The sequence below is a fragment of the Calonectris borealis genome, chromosome 6 (genome assembly GCF_964195595.1).
Source record: "Calonectris borealis chromosome 6, bCalBor7.hap1.2, whole genome shotgun sequence".
NCBI lineage: Eukaryota > Metazoa > Chordata > Aves > Procellariiformes > Procellariidae > Calonectris > Calonectris borealis.
The window spans coordinates 4,930,001-4,952,428 of NC_134317.1; the positions used below are offsets into that span (position 1 = coordinate 4,930,001).

Here is a 22,428-nt window from a genome sequence, read left to right on the forward strand (position 1 = left end):
AGTGCTAGACGATGTACACTTTGAAATTGTTGTTAATGTTTAAAATGCAATCTGAAGTGCATATGTTATTTAAAAAAAAAACATAAATTAAAAATTTTAAAAGTTTATGAAAAAACCCTAGCAATCATTGCTTAGCAAAAGCATTTGCAGAGGAATGTGTATCTTTGGGTTTTGTGGATGTGCATAGTTTTCTAGCATGAAAGCTGAATATATTCTTTTTTTTTTTTTCCCCTGTTTAAAACTGAGTAGATCTAAAGGAAACAGAGCTCCTTCTGGGTGCCTGTAATAAAGTACCAAACCCGATATGCGCATGAAGGTAGCGAAAGCCTTTTGGATTGTCACTGAAAATAGAAAAGGTGAACGTTGACAAGATTTCAGATATTTTTTTCCGGGGACTGAGGGAAACTGAAGTTAAAAATAAAGCTCTCGTATGGTCAACATGTTGGAGGAAATTCAAAGACTCTCATAAAATAAACATATTTTAAGAAGTGTTTTGAATTTCACTGTGTAATTTCTGGCCAACAGAAATTACAGTTGTATCTTTGGAGGGACATTATGTCAGATCAATGGTCATTATGCAAAAAAAATAAACTGAAAACTTGATGCCTTAACCCGTTCAGTTATTAAAATGCAAACACGAAGAGAATAGCTTTTCTTTAGATTCACTACGAGAAAACTTTGCGCCACCGTGTCGCAATTCTAAAATATTTCGGTTTGATGTTACAGGAGATATGTAAATTGTTCCTTGAAAAAGAAACACGAGTACAAAGCTTCGCACGCTTTGGCAAAGGAATCTCGTCAGTAGTTATTAAAAAATACAACAGTTTATGTCGCGAAAAATAAAGGAAATTATCTGAAGCAAGTGCATAAGCTAAAATATCCCAGCCCGAAGGACGCTGCAAGTTGTTCCTAGGCTATATTTAACTGTAACCTTTGGAGTCTTAAAGTCGAAGGAGAATATCTGTTCTGCCAGGTAACGGTGATCGTGTGCATCCCTGTATACATACACATATATCCAAACGTGCGCACGTGTGCCCTTGTTTTTCTGCAGCATTATTAAGAAAAGCCGTCCATACTTCACCATGTTGTTACATGTGTCTGTCTGCTGATTATAAAATGTGTTAAACAGTATTTAAAAAACAAAAAAATGCAGAGCTGCGCTTTGATTTATTCAGCGAACAAAACATATGCTCGCTGTTCTGTTCTATGTAATTCATATGATCAATAAAATTTTCTTTAAAAAGAGCAACTTTGGCATTTAGAAGGATTATGCTGCTGGAGAAAAAAATGTTTCACTCTTGCTATATGTAGTCAACCTCAATGCTCTTGCACCAAAATCAGTTTTTGGCTCACTAACGTCTATTTTTGTGTATTTATTATTTCTAACCTTCAGGGTCGAAGCTGTATTTTGTGGCTGTTATCCGCTGTGTCCCAAAGCCTTGGTGTACCCAGAGATATTTCCAGGTAGCTGCTTTGTTGCACATTCTTTTTGCTGAAACGTAATAACGTGATTCATGCTAAAATACAAAGTTTGAGAATAAACTTGAGCAAAAGCAATTGTTTATTTGGCAAGCCAACATGTTAGTGTTAAGGAAAATTTTATGTGTTTTAATACATTAGACGAAGTTTATATTTGCCATCTGTTCTTTTAAGATAACACAAAAGCAAGTTTTGAAATAGCATTCTTCATTGTTAGCATACACAACCCGTAATGATAGATTTTTGTTAAAAGGTCAGTGATGCTGCAATGGTTTGCAGATTTTTTTGATACACAGAAAAAAAAAAAAAAACGAGGCCTGAAAATCACACCAAATTATTTAAACAATTTAATACTTAATAGCATGCAACTGCGGTACAGGATACACACTAATGTAGTACCAGTTCTTTGAAAAATCTCATCACTAAATGTATCACATATGCATTGTGTTACATTAGAATAATGTATTTTAATCACCCAAAGGAGATGTCTAAACAGCACAACTACACAGTCTTATTTAGCATTAAACATCCTTGTGAGCTGAGGTAACCTTATAAAATCATGCTTAAATAATGTAAAACACGAGGCGGCACAGAGCAATATGCATTTTTAATTAGTAAAGTGACTAATATCGAGTGTGTGCTTTGAGGTTTTTGTTTCATTAAAAATGTATCTGTTTTTCCTGCAGCTGAATATCTGTATTCTACACCTGAACAGCTTTTTAAAAGGCTTCAGAATTTCTGCAAGAGACCAGATATTGTAAGGAAACATCTCTATAAGGTAGTTGTTCAGAATAGTTTTACATGAGATAATGCCATATTGAAGTACAAAGGAAAAAAACCCTTAAAAAAACAACATTTAATTAACATACTAATGTTTAAAGGAAACATGCTAGGGAGGGATATTAGTCGTTACACTAACAAGGATTAATTAAACTAGATGCCAGTTGTATTAACCTAGGTCTTATGAAATACGTGCACTTAATGCATGCTACATGCTTTTTTTTTAATTTATTGTTTTCTAAAATGACTGTCCTTTACATTTGGACCCAAGAGGCTTATAAAAATGAACCTGGATTAATGCAACTCATTAGTTTAAAAGGAAAATAAAAGAAAGATCCTACAATTACACTAATGAGGATAAGCTTACCTTCCTGTCCTAATTTAATCTTCAGTCCTCAAAAAATGCAGGTGACTGGTATCAGGTAAGATTTCTCTGCCTTTTGGAATTATTTGAATTATTTTGATAATTGTGATTATTTTAACTCTTTGCTTTTTAAGGTACGTTGAACATAAAAAAAGTTTATCGGAAGCATAGTTTACTGTTATTTATCATGTCCTATTCTTTGCAGTTATTTACGTAGAGAAAGTGCAGTTTCAGTGGCAGACCCTCTGTTCGAGTTTTGATCGAATGTTCAATGCTAGACCGACTTTCACATTTTTAAGAGGTGTATATATACTGCTAGGAGTCACACTTTTTTTTTTTTTTTAATTACGCAATTGTAGATGAAGCACTAAATTTTATATTGTGCCAGTGAAGAGCTATTATTACACGATGCTGCTTTTAGAAAAATAACTGCTATTTTCTGCATGCTGATATGTAAACTTACAGCGGTTTAGGACTTTTACAGCCCTGGCTATGCCGTGGGCAGGTTGGGTACACGTTACCCCTGCACGACAAAGGTGTTCCAGGTTGTAAAAAACCTGAATTCAGCTGAAAGTCCTTAAAGGCTTGGGAGCGCATAGAAATACTCCTGGTGTTACCCGTGCAATACAAATGTGGTCTTTTTAGCGTTCCCTGGCTGTCGCCGTCCAGGCACACTGTTAATGAGCAAGTCGAGTCATCTCCCGCTTAATTTGGAGGCTCATGCTGCCAGCAGACCTAACCTCATCTCGCCACCTTCCTCCCTCTGGGGACCAGAGCGCCTGGGTCTTGCTGTGTGTCGCCTGCCTCTCCACCCCTTCGCGCGCACGTGTAGCGGGAGGAGCGAGGGGTTAGCCCACGCCTGACTTTTTTTGTGACCTAAAAATAGACATTTACATAATGATACATCAAAGATGATGTTGTTTCTGCAGGAAACAGTTAAACTTCAAGAAAAAAGGAGAGAACCAAAAATGCAATTTAACACCCAATTTCAAGCTCATTATCTTTCATTGTCTATTAACTTGGCAATGGTTCAGAAGGTAGCTCATAATAGTTTAAAATGCTGACTGAACACTTCCAGTGTTCAGCATTACTTCTGGAGTCAAGAGTACCGCAGAGTTATACATGGTGGCTTCAAAGGGAAAACAGTCCTTAAGCGTTTACCTTGACGCTTCCCAGTGCTTCAAGTTCAGCTAACAGTTGCGTTCACGTGGATCTTCTCTCTACGGGTGGATCCCCAGCTCCTGGACAGAGGCAAGGCGCACTCAAAATGGAAATAAGGGTAGAGCAAATACCGATATAAAATAGTACGGGTTTAAAATGTGTGCACGAGCCCCATAAGCAAAACGCTAATTTTCTTTTCTTAACAAAATCCCTTGGGATGATGAGCAGGCAGAGGCTGAAGGTGTTTATCCCACCCCTCGTACACGTGCGCTGTTAACAGTGCAGCCCCGTTCAGATCTTCTGGGCGTTCGGACTGGGTGTCCGCAACAGGTAGCCATTGAGCTGGATGGGGGATCGCTTTAAAATGAGTGAAGCAGAGCCTAATCCAGAACCTGTGAGCACCAGAGAAAAGATCCCTGTTGTCTTTAATAGGCTTTGGATCAGCTCGGAGAATACTGTTAGAGTTGTCTTTTTGTAACTACACCCACGTATGCCAAGTCTTCCTTTCGCAATGAAACTATCCGCAAAAGCTCCTAGAAAAACGCTAACTTAGATATGTGCTGTTAATGCAATTATAGTTGGAACGATGCTGCTTTTTGGGAAGCTGAAAAGAGTGAAATCGTGAAGGGTACGCAGCACTTCCACTGTATTTTCACTTTTTTCAGATCGGTATAATATTATATATACTGTAGTGGAATAGAAAAGGCACCCCCAGCCCGGGAGTGCGTACTAACTAGCTATTTTTCTTTCGGAAACCTTCCTGACATGCTCCCTGCCTGAAGTTCATAAAGTAGCTGTGAAGTCTTGAAAGTAAAAATGCTTTAAAAGCAAATAGTGCTTTTCTCTACTGGCTGGGGATTCTGCTTCGTAGATTGGGAAGTAGTCATCGTCAGAAGTACCTTGGCTTATCCTTTTACGTATTGTTGGGTTTTTAGTACTAAGGCTAGCCATAATAATTAGACGGCGGTCTAATTAAACAGGCAGTTTATTCCTTCAGTTGTCCTCAGTGCTTGTGCTGACAAAGTTAGGGGCAGAAGGGAGATAAACGGCAGCGGGGCAGTCGGGTTAGGGAGCCGGGCACAGCGAATATCCCTGTGAAAATGCACAGATCGGGACATTAAACTGCAATAGCTTAACTCGACAGAGCAGATTCGTGCTGGCAGACTTTTAAAAAGGTCCGTAACGTAAGCACCTATGAAAACCTTTCCAAATGATGTATTACATACCCTGCGTATTCTCACAGCACCCAAGGCTGGCTCATTTGCATTTCAACATTGCCTTCCACCAGTTATTAACAGAAGATTGAGATGAGTGGAAAGCAAACCTCATTTGTTATCAATTATTTGTTCTGTTCCAGTTTTATGGAATCAAATGTTGCTCTCTGGTTCAGGGTATTTGTGGTTACCAAAGCAAGAGCCAGAATGAAGCACGTAACGACAACAGGGCATCGGTTTCCGTCGGAATACGCCGTAAGACCTGTCAGTATTTGCAAGCTCCCTATCTAGTAGATTTAAAATAAAAAAAAAAAAAAAAAAAAGGGCAAAGCATTTGTTTCTGCATTATTTTCTTTAAGTTTACCTTTCAGTTCCCTCACTTCAGTTTCTTAATTTAAAACAGCATGTATAAAGAGTATACAGTGGAAAGGGACAAGAAGAGTTGCCAAAAGCCAGGCATGGAAGGAGCTGACAACTTTAAATAATCTCTCCCAGCCCTCCCAGCTGAATGAGTGCTGGTTGACATGCTGTCAGCTTCAGTTCCTACAGAAAAATCCTACTCTCACTCATGCTTGTTTAACGGAGAAAAGAATTTGGCCCACTTTCTGACATTCATCTTCTCATTTCCATCACACTACAGAAGCTCACCTGCCTATGAAAAGACACATGGCGTGATTTTTTTTTTTTCTTTCTTACACCACTGTAGAAGGAAGCCTGCTGAATTCAAAGGGATTAAACTGCTGTAAAATCAAATTAAGATCCCAGTTAGACCGTAGACATCTGAATTGTTTCCAGTCTCAGGATTTGGCTGTAGAGGGCAGTTCTAACAAAACTTTCTTTTTTCCTTTTTTCCTTTTCTTTTTGCTCTGATTTGAGATAAAGCAGTATCTTTGGTATTTCAGGAAAACACGTAGGAGGGAAAACTGCCCCTGGTCCAGCTTTAAAATTTAGGGAGGCAGCAGGAGGCATTCTCAGCCTAAGGATACGGGGCGCTGGACACGTGAGGATGTGGGGGAGCCTCACGCCAGATGTCCCATCAGCCGCTCAGCCCTGCTGCAAGGAGCAGTAGTCGTTCATCGTTCCTGTACGGGCCGTGTAAGAGCTGGGGACTTACCCTTACCCTTACCCACTCCTCAACAAAACTCCATGAGAAATTCGTTTTTCTGTAAGGATGCTAACTGCCACTCCGGAGCAGCACGCCATGTGTTTGGTACCATGTTTTTGATAGTGGTGAGCATCGGCTGTCTGGGAGAAGGCTGACGTTAAAGGTCTTCTCTTTGTCTTTTAGAGTTAGAGATTGGTCCTAACCCTGGATTTGGAGATCTTATCATCTTTCATAATCTTCCTCTAGTATGAAGTGTTGCGAGGCTGTACATAATAGTTCTCCCTGTGACATTCGGGCCCTTGGAACCCCCTGTTCTTGTCTTTCACATCCTCCTATAGCAAAGCGGTTCGTCATATGTTTACAGACAGCGTTGAAAGCATCTCCTCCGGTCGGCTCGGGGTTTCCCCACCTTCCGTTGAATGTCTTCTTGTTGTGGAGTTGGTTGCCTGGAAGCAGAACCTCCCCATCCATTTTTTCTATACCATTCATTATTTTATAAACATTTGTCAAACTCTTACAGTACCCCAGTCTTCTCAGTCTCTCTTCGTGAATGTTATTCTGTGTTTACATTCTTATCTTCATCATTCAAAACCATTTTGATGCTTGAGAGCTGTTTTTGTGCTGGTGTGATCGTTACTTCACAGAGTATTCTAGGCCATGCCATCAGTTTATGTGATGTGTTGTACTCTGATAATTTTCAACCTGTTCCTTATGGAGCCAAACATACTGTTTACTTTTTAACGGTGAATGTATATTGAGCAGATGTTTGCTTACAGTGTTCTCCAGATCTTTTGTCCTGAGCTGATAAAGTTAATTTAGAGCTCTATAGGATGTGCAAATAGTACAAATGTTTCCAGCAGAGCATGTTTGCAGAGAAGAAAGAAGGCATTGTATGAAATTTGTGCTTCTGCCTGGTTGGCGTTAGGTGCAGGTCAGAAGGAGGTTGGAAGCACAAGTGGGAAACTTGTGTTTGCCTCTTGACATGCTTGGTTTCCAGTGAGCATAATTTAAAATGGTTTCAGAGATGGTCTAGACCTGCTTCTCAGAGCCTGTACGGGAAGGTTATAGCAGCCTGGGAGCTCTGGAGTGCAGCGCGCTGTGTCCATGCTCTCCCATCTCTGTGTCATGGGATCCTAAGTAAAATGTATATAACATAAGGATTTCCTATGTGAAAGAAAACTTTGGTTACTTATTTAGAACACAGAATCATGGAGTAATTTAGGAAGGGACCTCTGGAGGTCATCTGATCAGCCTCTGCTCAAAGCAGGGCCAGCTTCGAAGTAGGATCTGACTTCAAAGTTGGATTAAGTTGCTCAGGGTCGTATCCAGGTTAGACTGAAGTCTTGGCATTTTTCATTCCCACATGTATGGCTGGTACAGGTGAAATCCAGCAAGTTTAGGAGGTTTGCACAGGTGGGAAGATCTGCTGGATTGTGGGACACAATTTAAGCATTTTGGGTCAGCCTTAGGTCTTCAAGCAGCATGTGGGTCTGGAAGCAGCTGTGGTAGAGTGGATCCTCACTGTGGAAGAAGTGAGCTAGCAGGTAGGGTGTTGAAATTGCCTGCTAGGTCATTCTGGGATCCAGCCATACATATGTAGACATATGTAGATCTATGCATGCATATACACATATATATATGTGTGTCCTGCGTCTCAACTTCTCCCAGGGCTTGCCTTGTTCTTGGCTCTCTGAGATACATACCTAGGAGATTTCAGCTCTCTGAAAATGTTGGTCTATAGCTCGTAGCAGTTGGCTGCACCTGTAGAGCAGGAGGAAAGCGTTCATTAAGAAAGCAGTTATGTGTCCATCTTTCAGCATAAACACCAGGACTTTGAACTTTTTATTACAACAATATTAGATAGCTTGCAATTTAGTTTTAGAAAGTAAATGAAAAGTGGCAGATGAACCACAGCCGCTGCAAAAAGGTAGGTGGAGAAATGGGTCAAAGGAAATATGATGGACTTTGAAAGAAAATTTGCAAAAAGCGTGAAAACTTTTTTTTTTTCCCCTGGTAAAGTATGTTCAAATTACCTTGAGAAAGAAAGCTGAAACTGTTTTCCTACTGTTGTAGTTGGTCAGCGTGTTCTGAACCATCCTATGCAAGGTACCCACCGGGGTATCTTGCACAGATTCGCATCCAACATTTTTGTTTAAAGACAGAAAGAATGAAATGAGTTTTAAAAGGCTGATATATGAAACTTCAGAACAGACCAGTTTGTCCAGGGAAATACTGTTACTCTACTGAGGAGTATTATAGAGCTCTGACTCGGGCCTCACAGTGCACCCAATTCGTGCAAACCAATGCTGTCTTTTGATGGTGGTTTCCAAAGGTGCTTGGAGTTTGAAAGTTGAGCTCCAAAAGTAATTACTACAAGCTGCTTTCCACCTTGGTTCTTCCCCAAAACTCACTCACAGAGGGAAGGAGCTGGGTCACAGAGCAAAGCTGACCCGATACAAATTAGCTCTGTAAATCACTCTGCTGTCTTGCCTGCCAAATCTCAGGTTTTGTGCTGAATAATAGTCTCTAATTCTTAATTTTGTTAAGGTACATTTTTAAAAAGTCCACAAAATGTATGCCAAATCAGTACTGTCTGCTTGAACTCCAACTGTCCTGAAACAGCAGGTCTGAATGGATGAACAGTCCTTATTAAATTCTAAAGGTTAACTCTGAAGTCTAATGATGGCAGAGTAGATATTCATTACTTCAGTTCTGATCTTAGGACACAAGAAACAGAAAAGTTGATTATATCATAAAGAATACTGTGCTGCTACTGACACCTTATTATGCTGCCTGTTCTTCATGGGGAGATCTTGCTTTATGTGAAAACTTTGCTTCTCTTGACAATTTTATCTCTGCATATTTGGGAGCTGTTGACTGAATCACTATTCCTTGAAAAAACGCATGCCCAGACCTTTGCAGAGTTATCACCCCCAAAACAAGGACTTGAATTCATTCTCTCCAAGGTTACTCTAAAATAAGGCCCAGAAGCCAGACTGATGATGGTCAAGCAGGGGAATTATGCCCTCACTCCTGCCAGTTCTTGGTCCTGCCATGTCTGAGGGGGAGAGGGGCAGGTCGGTCCCTGCCGGCGCTCAGTCCTTAGCGTGTCCGCCGAGACCGCCAGTAAAGCAGAGGGACGTTTGATGGTGCTCATCCAGGAGCAAATAACCTGGGTCTGCCGACCTGCTTACCTGTCTCAAAAAAAAAAATGCTGAATTCACCCCGTTTCCAAATGATGCTGCGTAAGCGTTCTCCGACCAACTCCCTTCCACCGCTCCTGAAATCCCGGGTGTTGCAGAGTGAGACGAGAGACGTCCCTTTCGTGTCCCGGCATCTAACGCGGCTTCGTGCGCTTTTCTCTTCTGCTTCCTCGTAGGGCGAGACGGCTGGGTTTTCTTGGGCAGCGCTCGGCGGTAAATTCAGGTCTCTGCTCGCAGCAGAACCGAGGGAAGATTTGTGACAGATGGGGCTAAGTCACAAACTTGCAGCCTCAGGCAGAATTGTGGAAGTTTCCAGAGTGTGCCCATATTTACCTGATCAGAGAGAAAAGAAAATCTGCAGAGGAAGCCGAGCCTGGCTGCTTGTCATAGCTGACACAGAGCCATCTGCCACAAACCTGTGGCGGCTTCAGATCTCCAATCCCTGCCACCACCCCAGCTCAAATTAAATACAGATTCTTAGAGACGTTATGATGGTTACACATGTCCTCGGCATCACATGCAGGAGACTGTTCAAAAAAAATATGTGGCCTGTTGTATAACCGCACTCATGTATCCCATATGTGGTGCCACATTGAATTTCCGGTTGAATCTGTTTTTATCCTTTGTACTGGATGACATGGTGCCTGAATTCTTTCTTTTCGCCGACACGATGGCAGCCAAGCTGCAGCTTCAAACGCTCACACTTGGCTGAGTTTCTACCTAGGTTGCCAGGTTATCATTGGAGCCTTATTGTGTCCTCAAAGGGCCACAGGGCCTGAAAGGAGGATCCGAACGCCGCCGGACTAATTGGGCAGCCATCTCCGGGTTGTTTGGAGGCAAAGGGCTGCTTTAGCACTTTTTTTTTTTTTTTTTTTTTTTTTGCAAATTAATGACTCTCTGGCACAGGGGTTTTTAAGTGAAGGTATTAATAAGGGGTCTGGCAGGTAATCCCATGATTCGCGGAGTTACATTTGCATTTAATTAATCTTAAAGAAAGCTGAAAGATAAACAGCTGTAATTCAAACTAGCATGGGAAATATGCTACATGGTGCCATCTATCCGATAAAATGAAAGCCGAGACACTTGTTTTATTTCTCTCAAGGATGGTGAACAAACAGATAACAGTCAAAATACCACCAATAAAAACCAGTAGTTTAAATGTAGCGGCAGTTCATCAAGAATCTTTGCATCCGGTTACAAATACAGTCTTTTAAAGATAAATCACTTATGATTCCAACAGTCAAGCTGCTATATTTGTTGATGTAAAATGTTTTGAAGATGTAGATTGTACAATAAATTTTTAATAAAGTGCCCACTGCAATTTTTAATTAGCATATCTCATTCATGTATAAGTGTGTACATCTATCTGTATGTTTATCACTATGCATATCCTTGTGTCAGAGTCAATGAATGCAATTGTGTCTTTATCTGATGAAGTAGAATCTGTTTTGCAAGTGATAATAAAACGTTATGACAATTCCAAGATTTTCAACTCCGCTCTGGGAAGAAGCAAGAAGAGGACTCTCGGTAAGGCGTTACGATGTGGTAAGACCTCTCTTTGCGGACAGCTATGGGTTCAGCTTCCGTCGCATCGGGCAGGGTAGCTCTTCTCCCTGTCCCGGCACGCTGTCACCTGGCAGCAGACTTCAGCATCTTTCCTTTGCCCGAGCACCGTCCACAGCAGGTGAAAGGCGCGGGGCGGTCCCCCTCCGCACACCTGCCTTCGTGCCTTCTGACGCCGTCAAGATGCTGAGCTGTCCTTTTTCAGTGTGAGGGAGAGCATGCGGTACCTCTCTTTAAAATTACTCCATTAAGCAATCAAAAAACCCGCGGGAGGTCCAATGGTAAGTGTTTGGATATTTTCCTAGCGCTGCAGAGCTGTAATTTTGCAGTCATCATCTGTCTTGTATGCTGGTTCCTCCTCATCTCTGCTCAACCAAAGCCCGGCTTGGGTCTAGGCGTTTAATGTGGTTGAGTAGAAGTGGTCTTCTGCAGACAGCGTGGGTAGGTGCAGTAGTCGTACTTGGTAGAGCCAAGTAACAGGACTACCTTGCACTTCTTATCAGAGCGTATCATAAATGTTCACTGATGTTGTCACACCTTGCACTGACAAGAGCAAGGTTGTTTTGCCTTTACTGATGGGGAAACTGAGGCACGGTACAATTAAAGCGAATCGGTTCAAGTTACACAACTTTGAGTCATTCTCCAAACCAATAAAAGGGAAAGAGGAGAAGCTGTCACGTTGCGCTAGGGCTTGTAGCGAACAGACTCGATACACCAAAGCTCTGTGGTTTCGAGTGGAAGACTCCTGCTGTCCTCAGTGCACACCCTGAGCAGGCCCACGACCGGAGGAGGTCTCACCCAGCTCCTTGGCGAGGTGATGCTCTGCTTTGGTTTACTTATTGATCCGTGATATTTTAACCATACCCAGCTCGGTCTGTTAAGCGAGGCTTCATCTTGATGGAAAATTTTCCCTCCGAGTTACGAACCCTTGCAAATAACATTTTATAATAGAAACAGTGTGAGAACTTTAATTGCAGGGTAATAAATAGCAAGGCTGCATTATCTTCTGCTAGTTCTTTGCATTCTTAGCGAAGATACACAGCTGCTCTAGAGCAAGGATGAAAATGTCCTTAGCGCATCTCCTAGGACCTCCGGGTTGGCCTCATGTCGGGGACCAGCCTGGCCTGTTTCGAGGTCCTCAGTCAGGAGGGTGAGGAAGGACTTCCAGGTAGTTGGAGGCGATACTTCCCCCGAGGCCGTCTTCCCCCCGCCAGCCCGCTGAAGACTGAAACAACCTGAGGAGTTTTGCCTCGTGGTTTCTGAAGATCAAACGAGACGGGCGCTCCGCGCTGCTTCATTTAAAGCCTTCACTTCAAAAGGTCAGAGAGACAAATTGGGATCTCGGTCCCGTTGTTCCTACACACATGAGTAAGCGGTGAATGCAGAGACCTAATCTTATGAATAAAATGACAGAATTAGCCCTTGACTTACTTTCATATTTATTGATGTTTCACCTGCATTGACACAGCAACTGCAAGCGCTTTGATACAAGTTTCGGTGCAGAGTTAAAGCCGAACGGGTTTTCCCGACTCCTGCCAGTCTCGCCAGGCAGCGCTCCGACCAGACAGCTCCTTGCCTCCTGCATCGGTAACAGGCCAGGCACCTAATCCTACAATCCTTTTGTCTTAGTATTTGAGATCACAGGAAACACAGGTTTATTCCACATGAGAATTGTCTTTTCCCGTATAATAGGAAAGAAAATCCTAAAATAACTAGGGAATTTTGTAGCAAACCGTTTCCAGCATTCCTAGCCCCGCTCTGGTCGTGCTGCAGGCACCGCGAGGAGCCGTGGTACAGACTGGCTTCCATCCGTGTTTGCAGCATCGAGACCTCTGACTTAGCTCAAAGCTGTTCTGAATTAGGAGGCTAGATTTTTCTAATTGCATTTTTAAAGACCGAGCCAGCAGTTCATTAGAAATCATGGAGCAAATTCTGCTTCTCTATTACACCAATATAAATCTTGAATGAATTTATATCAGGATAACTGGGAGGGTAGAATGTACCTCCCATATTGTTCCTCGGATTATTAAAAGTTAAAGGGCCTTGAAAATTAAATTCACCTTTCCCCATTCAAGCTGTTTACTCTCTGTTTTTTATTCCAGTAAGGACAGTTGAAATGAATTAGTCAGTCTCATTTCTGCTCGTAGTCACTTTTAAGTTTGGTTCTCATGTACTAGCCCAAGACTAGTTTGTGTGGAAAGGACTGGAGGGCATTTTCTTTCAAACAAATTGTTTTCATGGGAATAATTTCCTAGAATTATATTAAAACCTTTCCATGAATCCCTGATTTTGCAAAAAATATTTTCCTTCTTATATATCCTTGATTTGGGGGACTTTGCAATTCTTTATTTGCAGATATAAATGAGCACCCTAATGAAAGTCCCTGAGAATTTTACCCTCCAATAGGCTAACCTTAAAATACTTTTTAAATGATTCAGTCTGGTAAGCGAGGCTTCGTCTTGAAGGAAAATTTTGCCTCTGAGTTATGAACCCTTGCAAATAAGGTTTTATAATAGAAACACTGTCAGAACTTTAATTATAGGGTCATAAATAGCAATGCTGCATTATCTTCTGATATTTCTTTACATTCTTAGCGAATATACACAGCTGTTGCTGGAAAACTGATAATCAAGTGCTATATAACTGCGTTACAACTTATCACCCACCCTCCGTGGAAGCAGCAGCAGCACCAGCGAGCGCCTGACGGGGAGGAGGCAGCGGGAAGCGGCGGCGGGAGCGCAGGGATGGGGCGGCCGGAGCGCAGGGATGGGGCCGGGGAAGCGCAGGGATGGGGCGGCCGGACCGCAGGGACCCGAAGCGCTTCTGGCACGGGGAGGGGGGAGCGGGACGTTGGCACCGAATATCCCACCCGGGGAAAGGGCTTTTCCCGTCCCGGCGAGGCCGGGAGGATGGAGGTGGGGGCAGAGAGGGTTAAACGAGGCCAATGGCAGCTAAAGGAAAAATAATAATAACGATAATAATGCTAAAGGCGAGGAGGGCGCAGCGGGCGCTCGGGAGCTGGGGGCGATCGCTGCGGGGGCTGCCCGGCCGCGGCCCCGCTGTGCGCTCCGCGCCTCTCCGCGCAGCCGGGGCGGGAGCGGAGCCCAGCTTCCCCCGCGGAGCCCTCCGCCTCGCTCCGCGGCCGGCGGTTCTCCGCGGGGCCCCGGGGCGGCCGCTTGCTCCCCCTCCAGCAATAATAATAATATCAATATTATTGAGAATAAAAATATGTTAATTTGAAAATAAGGTTTTTTTGGGTAACATTTATCTATACAGCCGGCAAAGAGAAAGACACACACGCACCCCACCCCCCCCCGCGGTGGCCTTTCCGCGGATGCGGAGCGGCTGCCCGGGGCGGGCAGCCTTTCCCCCGGCCCTGCGCGCCTCCGGCTGCCCGGCTCCATCTCTGCTACGGTTTGGGTGTCCGCGCTCCGGAAAAAAACCAAAGAACCCCCAAACAAACAAAAAATACCCCCAAACCCCGAAAGAAAACACAGCAAAGGAGTGCGGCGCTGAGGAGGAATGGGAGGGATGCATGCTAGGGGCTTAACCCTTAGAGCTTTGAAGGCAAAACAAGGAATTACATTGGAAAGGCATGTCTGTAAACAATGATAATTAGCCTTTTCAAAAATCATAACACTGATTAAAATCTCTGATTCATTATTTATTCATCACAGAACCTCTTTGCAGACCTGGGAATAGTGATTAAAACCTAAGTGCTTCTCAATTTTGCATAGCTAGAGAAGCACCTAAAAAGGGGTTAAAACGGAAAGGAAAGAGGAAACCAAGCAAACAGAATTCTTCTTTTAAGAACCAATACTTTCTTCTTCCCTTCCTGGCAGGAATACTCCTATTCTCCCAAATTTTGGTATTATGAAAATGTTTCTCATACTAAGTACAAGTGTTAGACTGAATCCAGTTGGTACTAAAATTGCAAACACACTTTCACTCCTAGAAAAGCCAACAGAAAGGAACTTCTTTTAACTCCATAATACCAGGTTACATAGTAAATGAGCAACTGATGGTCAACTGGCCAATTATGGTATAAATATCCGCTGTTTACAGTGAGGTGTTAAATGAGCCTTTCGAGCACAAAGGATCAGACTGTCTAAGCTACAATTTGTGCTTCATCCCATTACGTCTCCCCTAAAAAGGCCCGTGCCGTTGTAGGTAATGTGCGCGCAGAACATATTTCTTTCTGTTGATTTTAGTTTGCTTTAATTCAATACACACTCTTGTTTACTTTTTAAAATTTAAATAAATGTCAGCATTGTATAATTTCTATGTTAACAAAGCAGTGAGCAAAATCCCTTGTATGTTTATAAAATATTATTGTTTAATTCACATAGTTTAGGAATTCCAAATGTTGAGAATAGGAAGGAGGCCAAATACCATCTGTTTATAACTATGATGCATCATCATATGTGTACTTTAAAAAAGAAGAAGAAGAAAAAAAGCTTGGTCAATCATGCCACTGTTCTATCTGTTAGGAATATGGTGAGGATTTAAAATTGCTCTCTGCAATTTGCAGGAAATTTTAGTGCTGTTTAATTCTGAGCAGGGATGTTACAGGAGTTGCTCACGTCTTTGTTCTTGTCGGAAGAACTGCATGAAATACTCACGTGCCCCAACTACTGCAGGCACGAATTCAATCACTTTCTCTCAGCCTCGATATTCTCCCCTTCTAGACACCAAGAAACAAAAACTGGAAGATTTTTTTTAAACTCCTTATAGGTTTTGGGATTGTGTATGCATTTGGGGGTTCATTTTCAAGTGATTCATAGATTCATGTTCCTGGATTTTTAAGGACAGAAAAAAAGCATGATGATTTTGTAGCTTGTCTTGCAAAACACAGGCTATAGACTATCATTCAGCTGATTCTGCAAATGTTTTAAAAAAAACCTCTCTGTCAAATGTTACTAGTTTTAGGTCCAAGTTAAAATAGGTCCTCGTTAAAAATAATACATTCCATACTATTGAGTGGTACGTAATGTGCATTTTAAAGAGAAGGTAGTCTGCAGGCTTAAAAACAAAGAGAGTGTCTCGAAGTTAAGTAGATAAGAAGATTTTTTCTTTTTCCCAAACCCAAGTTAATTAGCTGGTACGTCAAGCCTCATAGATGTCTTCCTACCTTTCGAGGGCTGAAGAATCCTCAGTAAATGTACTTAAACTTCCTAGTGAGGGCCAGTGAGATGAATGCAGAGATTAGGGCGAGTATTACCGTGCCTTCTCAGTGCATCCCAGCTGCAGTTCATCCTACTATTGATAATGATGCTTGGAGTTACTGAGGTGGTTTCTGAAACTCACATATGGGGTCCTTTCCCCAAGGATGAGGAATAATAGCGGCACTCAGGTGGTACGGGGAGGGTAAGAACAGATTTGCAGTTATCTTTGCCTGGTGTGTGGTGACTTTTTGGTTGCACTGATTTAATAGATGGAGAGGTACAGTCAGGACAAGGGCTGTAATTCTCTGATACAGTGTGTGTGGGGGGATTGTTTTGTGTTAACAAATGGGGAGGGGGGGAAAGCACAGGTGAAGGGAAAAATGTCTGGGCTTGCTGGAACCCAGCCCTGGCAGAATGCTGGTGCAGTATGAAACGTTTTGTGGCCAAACTCTTAGCAATTTCTGTAATACCACAATTTAGCATACTATACGCTGTGCTGAAATGCCTGGGACTTTGTTTTTGAACTTCTTCCTTTCTACTGTTACATTTAACTTGCAGCATCTTGAATTACTTAGCTACACCCAGATAGAGAGTTACAGCTTCTTTAGCTCTACGTACTGCACCGAGCTGTTACTGCTAAAAACTGGCCATCACAGTGTGAAAGCCCTTTCCTGTATGTTTTCCATCATAAGTCAATCTTTAAGGTCCCATTCTGAGACAGCTTACTATCTTGAAAGACTTTTTTTTTTTTTTAATTAGAAAAAGGAAATGCCTTACACACCTTTCTTAAGTGTGGAGCAGGTTCTATCAACAGAGATAATTTGCTGCCCTGCGATGTGTTTAGTCTGCTCACGCTGGCACTACGGGAGAGAAAAACAGGACAAAAGACACCTTCTGTCACTGCAGTTTGCAAAATTTCGTAAATGGGAAATGTATACATTCCCAACAAAAAAAACTGGTGTTCTGCGCCAGCTTCAGATAGTCAGGCATGCATTCCTGCATATTACTTCGTATTTTCCATGGCCATGTGATTCTTGGTCTCCCAAGCTGAGATAGCAATCAAGGGGGCATATTGTCCAATTATGATGTGCATACCTGTCCACGAGGAATTATATGGAACCCTCATATTCATTTGTCACTTCATTTTTACACGCTGGAGTAGTTTTATGAGATACACTGATAGAAGCAGTTTCGAAGGTTGCTAAATACCATGTTCATTGCATGCTTGGTTTCATGCAGTTCCTGGAGAGTTGGTGCAGAGAGATGGGTATTTCAAATCTCACCCGAGCACAGGTATAAATTCTATATAAAGAGATGTGGTTGAGGTTATGCCCCCCCCCCATCACTGTAGCGGGCATATCTGCTCTACCCCTCTGGCATCAAGGTGGGCAATCACCAGTACCTGAATTGGGGCCAACAGCTTTCCAGCCATCAACTGCATGTCTTGCACTCGTGTCCGAGGGTGGCTGCATTTGCTGCTGCCAGAACAGCAAACAAAATGCACACCAGCCATAAGGCATGCGGTAATTCACAGGGAAAACGTATTCGTCGGTGCATCCAGCTAACTTCTAATAGCCTTTTGGAGTCTGAACACCTTGTGTTCCCTCTAGCAGTGGTAGCTGAGGACATTCATCATCTCACAAGCTCCCGGGCATTAACTTTTAACCATCCTATAATTTGGTTTTTAAGTGAAAGCGGGGAGATTAATAAACTTAATCTAGCATTCACACAGATTTGAGGACAGCTGACCTCTGCCCTCTAGAGACCCAGGCTCATTTAAGAATCTGCATCTGAGAGAGCCCCTACAGTTGTAATGTCAGAGCGAGTCCTGTCCCCCATGGGCTGCAGCGTATCACCCTCTATGTCTGCAGCAGGAACAGTAGTGACAAGGAATTTGTTTCTTTTATTTATGTCTCCCGCCTCGAAAAGGGTCAGTGTTAGCAAACACAGCTCCCTCCTGCAAGATAGCAGGCTAGAGCAGCTCTCCTGGGGGAACCATAGCAAAAGTAAAATCTTGGTCAAAAAATATTTAATCTGCCAATTTGTTTGCATTTAGGAAAGAAAAAAAAATCTAACAGGAAAAAAAAAAAAAGGAAGCTGGAATGTCACATCTCTGTTTTGGGGCACAGGTTTGCAAGTTTTGGTGTTATCCTACAAAAATCCCCAAATCAGCAAAGCCTTTCATGTTGAAGCGTTCAGCCAACGGAAATGCTGCCTCAAACTGCAAAGCATTATGTATGGATTTCTTTGCACATTTCATGTCATACAATTCTTTGGAAAAATTTGGATAGGAGTAGTTTGTCAATGCTATTAATAGATATGTTTAATGCAGAAGTGTGCAATGTGATGAACAGCCTTGGCAGGAACCATATCCAGCCTGATTGTATTGTAATACTGTTTGATGCAGCAGTATGTTTGATCAGTTACAAGTGATGAGTATCATATCACATCAAACAATTTAATACAGTCTCATTGTATGGAATTATGGCTGCTGTCAATCAGCATGTGGCCTATTCCTTACAGATCTGTCTTTGGGAGCTGGAATACAATGGTAGCTACGTAGGCATTAATAAATAAAGTGCTGCTGAAATTCCATACAGACCTGTTGAGATTTTTGTTTCTCTTTCACGGCCTTTTTTTTTAATTATTCCCCCCCCCCCCCCGTCTTCTTTTTCAATACTGCATGGAGATGAGTTCACCTGGGCAATAGGACTGCCAAGGGTAGGGCCGGTGTGCTTTGAAGAGCGTTTGGAAAACATCTAGCGAAGATATAGATATGAGAGTTGTGAATTTTGTTTTTGCGAATAGCAGCCTGAGTATAAATCCACTGAACTTGTTTTCTGCTGAAGCTTCACAGAGTCTCTTTTCTTGGCTTCCTCAGGGGGAGGAGAGGCTACCTATTAAAAATGCATATGTTTTGTCTTACTGCTTGGCGCACCTCACTTGATAACCCCCTACTTTGATTTGGGGATGGCACTCTTTGAACTTAAAGTCTCTTCCTTAGGACTGATATATTCAAGGTGCTGGAGGGGAAGCCTATGTCAGATGAAAGATACGTATGTAAATAACAGTATAGAGGTGGGGTTTAAGGCATTACCCATTTTACTATCAGTTTCAGACATATGCTGCTCTGATGCTGGCTTGCCTTGCAAAAGCTTGAAGCCCCTAACACAGCGTATGATTTTTAATGAAGTCATACTCTGCTGCCTACAAATATGAGGTCGTGCTACACTTGTACGGGAGCGGTGATTTCAGTAATGTTGCTTATTGTGGTCAAAGAGGGCAGAAGATTGCCTTTTTGCATTGTGTGGCTCTGGGGTTTTGGAGCCTGCACAGACAAATTGATTACATTGCAGTAGGCCACACATTCAGAGAACCGAGGTGTCACGCTGAAAAGCCAAATTTCAGCAGCTGATTAATCAATGTAATGACTGTAAGTTTTTCCACCTTTTGCTACGGTCTCAGCCTGCAAGTCTAAATAACATCAGCACTTGAAAGGGAAACCTCAGAAGAAATTTTTGTAGATAGTAAAGGAAGTGGTTGTTGACTTAATAAATGACACATTTCCTTCTACATACCAAATTATCCTGGGGGTTAAAATGAAGCATGGTTAGAGATAGGGGCAGAAATAAGGTTATCTGCATTTAAGAAATACTTCTATAGGTCACTTCTATAGGTGACTTTGAGGTGGTGGCTGAGTTTGGGCTCACCTCTAGTTTGGAGGGGTTTCCATCACACGGATTTCCCAGGTTTCTGAAAACTGCATTGACCGATCACAACGAAGGACTTAGAGCAATCAGGGCTGTGGAGCTAGTCTGGGGGAAGCTTAGCATTTATGTAACTCGAACAACCTGAACTCGGAGGCATCCTTATAAAGCAAATAAATAAAGACCTGGCTTGCTCCTGTAATATCATCCACCTGATAATTCCTGAGCACTGCTCAGCCAGGTATTTCCTCTGCCTTGTAATCCAAGCAATAGATAGACAAGATAGACAATCCAAGACAATCCAAGATAGACAAGACCCCATATGCTTATTTTTCCATATGGGAATAGGTTGTCCTGTTACCCATGTAGATCTGGAATCTTGTGATTTTTATGGACTAGAAAATGGCCATAATTATACCCTGCTCTTGCAAATGAATCTGATTAATTCAGAGCCAAAGAGCTCCATGGTGTCTGATAATCTGTGTCTTTTATGGTGCAAGGTAATATAAAGACAGTAAGTATAAAATAATATTTGTAAGTGTCCTTATAGCAATTTTTTTTTTTTCAGACCGGCTCGTTACATAGCTGTCAATGATACTCCAGAATCGCACAGCACCTGAAGTGGAGCGTGTCCTACCCCAGTTTATCGCACGTCTGGCATTAATTGGCAATGGCTCCGTCTGAGACCGTGATCCAGTCAAATCCTGTACGCCACGCAGGTCTGGACAGTATTTAGATCAGAAAACTCATCCAAGCAAGAGTAGCATTGGTTTGCCACTAATCCACAGGAGACCAGTACCTCCACAAGGTTATTTGTAGATTATAAGGCCAAGAAAGGACTATTTGGATCATCTGGTGTCACGTGTATAACACAAGCCATATGACTTCCCTCAATTAATTCCTATTTGAACCAGAAAACCTCATCCTCTACTGGTCTAAAAATTGCCAGCAATGCAGAAGCCACCGCAACCTTTGATTTTGTTAGATATGGTGCTTTCGGAGATATTTTCTCTTCAAACAAGGAGCCAAAAGTGACGTTTATCGCCAGTGATTATTAGATACTTGTTGCTAGGGCAAGCATGTCAGTCACAGCAATGAGACCAAGGTCCCCTAAATATCCATACCTTTTGCCTGGCTTTCCCTCATGGTCCCATTTCGATCTGGCATTCTTCCTTTTGCCCATTTTCTGGGGCTGCTATTGCAAAGGGCAGTTCTTCAGCAGACGCCACAGTGATTTTGTGCACAGAGTCCATTGACAAATAATGGTTCTTGAACTAATTTGGTGGGATCCACCCAAGATAACCAGAAATGGAATTGCTAAAATGATAACCATACCTATAGTTAAAAGGCTTTGAATTGCTGTGCATGTTAGGGGTCTAAAGAACAAAATAAAATTAATGGCATTGGTGTAGGTTGTGAAAGTATTGCTGCTCGCTGGGATGAAAGGCACCATATGTGAGATACGTTGCTGATTTCTTATCTTTAGAAAAATTGTTCTTAAAGAGTACAGGGACAGAGTCTGATTTGTGCCTGCTGTAGGAGCAGCGTTTCAGGGGTTGGTAGCATGAAGGGGGGTTTAGAGAATGAGAGCGGATGCCATTCCCCCGCTATACATGAACATAATGAGCTCAGGGTTAGCATTGTTGAACTAAAATGTCAGATTTTAATTATAAGGAGAAAAGTTTAAAAAAAAAAATCCGGTAGGACATTAACACTGATTTTTGCAGGCATTCACCCTCGTTTGTACAACTCGTACATCTCCCTCTTCTAGCTGCACAGTCTATGAAATCTGTGAGAGGAATATCATTTCTTAAAGAGTAAAATATGCTTTCTAGCTGATGAGATATCCACATCTCCCCCGTCATGATAGTAACGAAAAGCCTCACAAACGCAGTAAAATTCAGCCCCCCACCTTTCCTTTCTTGGAGGGTGGAGGGAGCAAAGTTATTAGTGACTTCATCATGGGGAAGTGAGCCATGGGGCGATGGACATCGCTCTCCGCCCTCCCAAGGGTGCCAGAGCATCCTGTGCCCAAGTGACCCGACCCCCTTGTGAAGCGGGGGACGCTCGGTCGCGGTCCCCCCAGCCCAAGCACTGTGCTGTAGTGACACGTCCACCCCGCGCACGTAGGATGGACACGAGGCAGTTTGCTTCGTGCTAAGGGTGCGCAACCCCCCGGTGCCTGTGCCAGTGACGTCCAACACCAGATCTTCAAGCGCGTCACCGAGGGGATGATCTTAAAGGTCTTTTCCAACCTAAATGATTCTACGTAATTCTCTGTCTCTCCCTTCCTATCCCCCCACCTTTGGTGCAGGATCCCCAATGAGTTAAAAGTATAAGAGCTGCTCAGAAAGGGGTCAGCTAATAAATGATATCTAAATCCTAGTCCCAGATTTTCTGTTTTAAACATGCTGCACAACTAACACTGTGACACTTTGGCAATATGATGGAGAAAAAAAAACCTGTGCCAGCTGACTGATGAGCACCCATCTTTTTTAATTAATTGGGTTGAAAAATGTCTTGTGTCAGTTTGAATGTAGGGGCTCTTTCAGCTGCGTTTTTCTGGATACGTATATAGATATATCTAACTGCAGATTTGAAAGCCCAGCGTGAGGCCTCATAAATGATAAAAATATGTATATACTAGAATTATACACACACATGCATGCACATATTGGATAAATTGA

General features: G+C 42.5%; 1 protein-coding gene across 2 annotated transcripts in view; it reads left to right on the plus strand.

Annotated features, from left to right (window-relative positions):
- Positions 1-22,428, plus strand: part of QTMAN (queuosine-tRNA mannosyltransferase) — a 200,617-nt gene that overhangs the window by 175,753 nt on the left and 2,436 nt on the right. Inside the window, exons 8-10 of one of the 2 annotated variants that reach the window (XM_075152709.1) lie at positions 1,394-1,464; positions 2,166-2,257; positions 9,483-10,634. In XM_075152709.1, the coding sequence (XP_075008810.1) occupies positions 1,394-1,464; positions 2,166-2,257; positions 9,483-9,566 (247 nt within the window). In that variant the 3' untranslated portion in view covers positions 9,567-10,634. Of the gene's footprint in view, positions 1-1,393; positions 1,465-2,165; positions 2,258-9,482; positions 10,635-22,428 lie in introns of those variants that run through there. The other variant, XM_075152710.1, reaches the window with a different exon arrangement.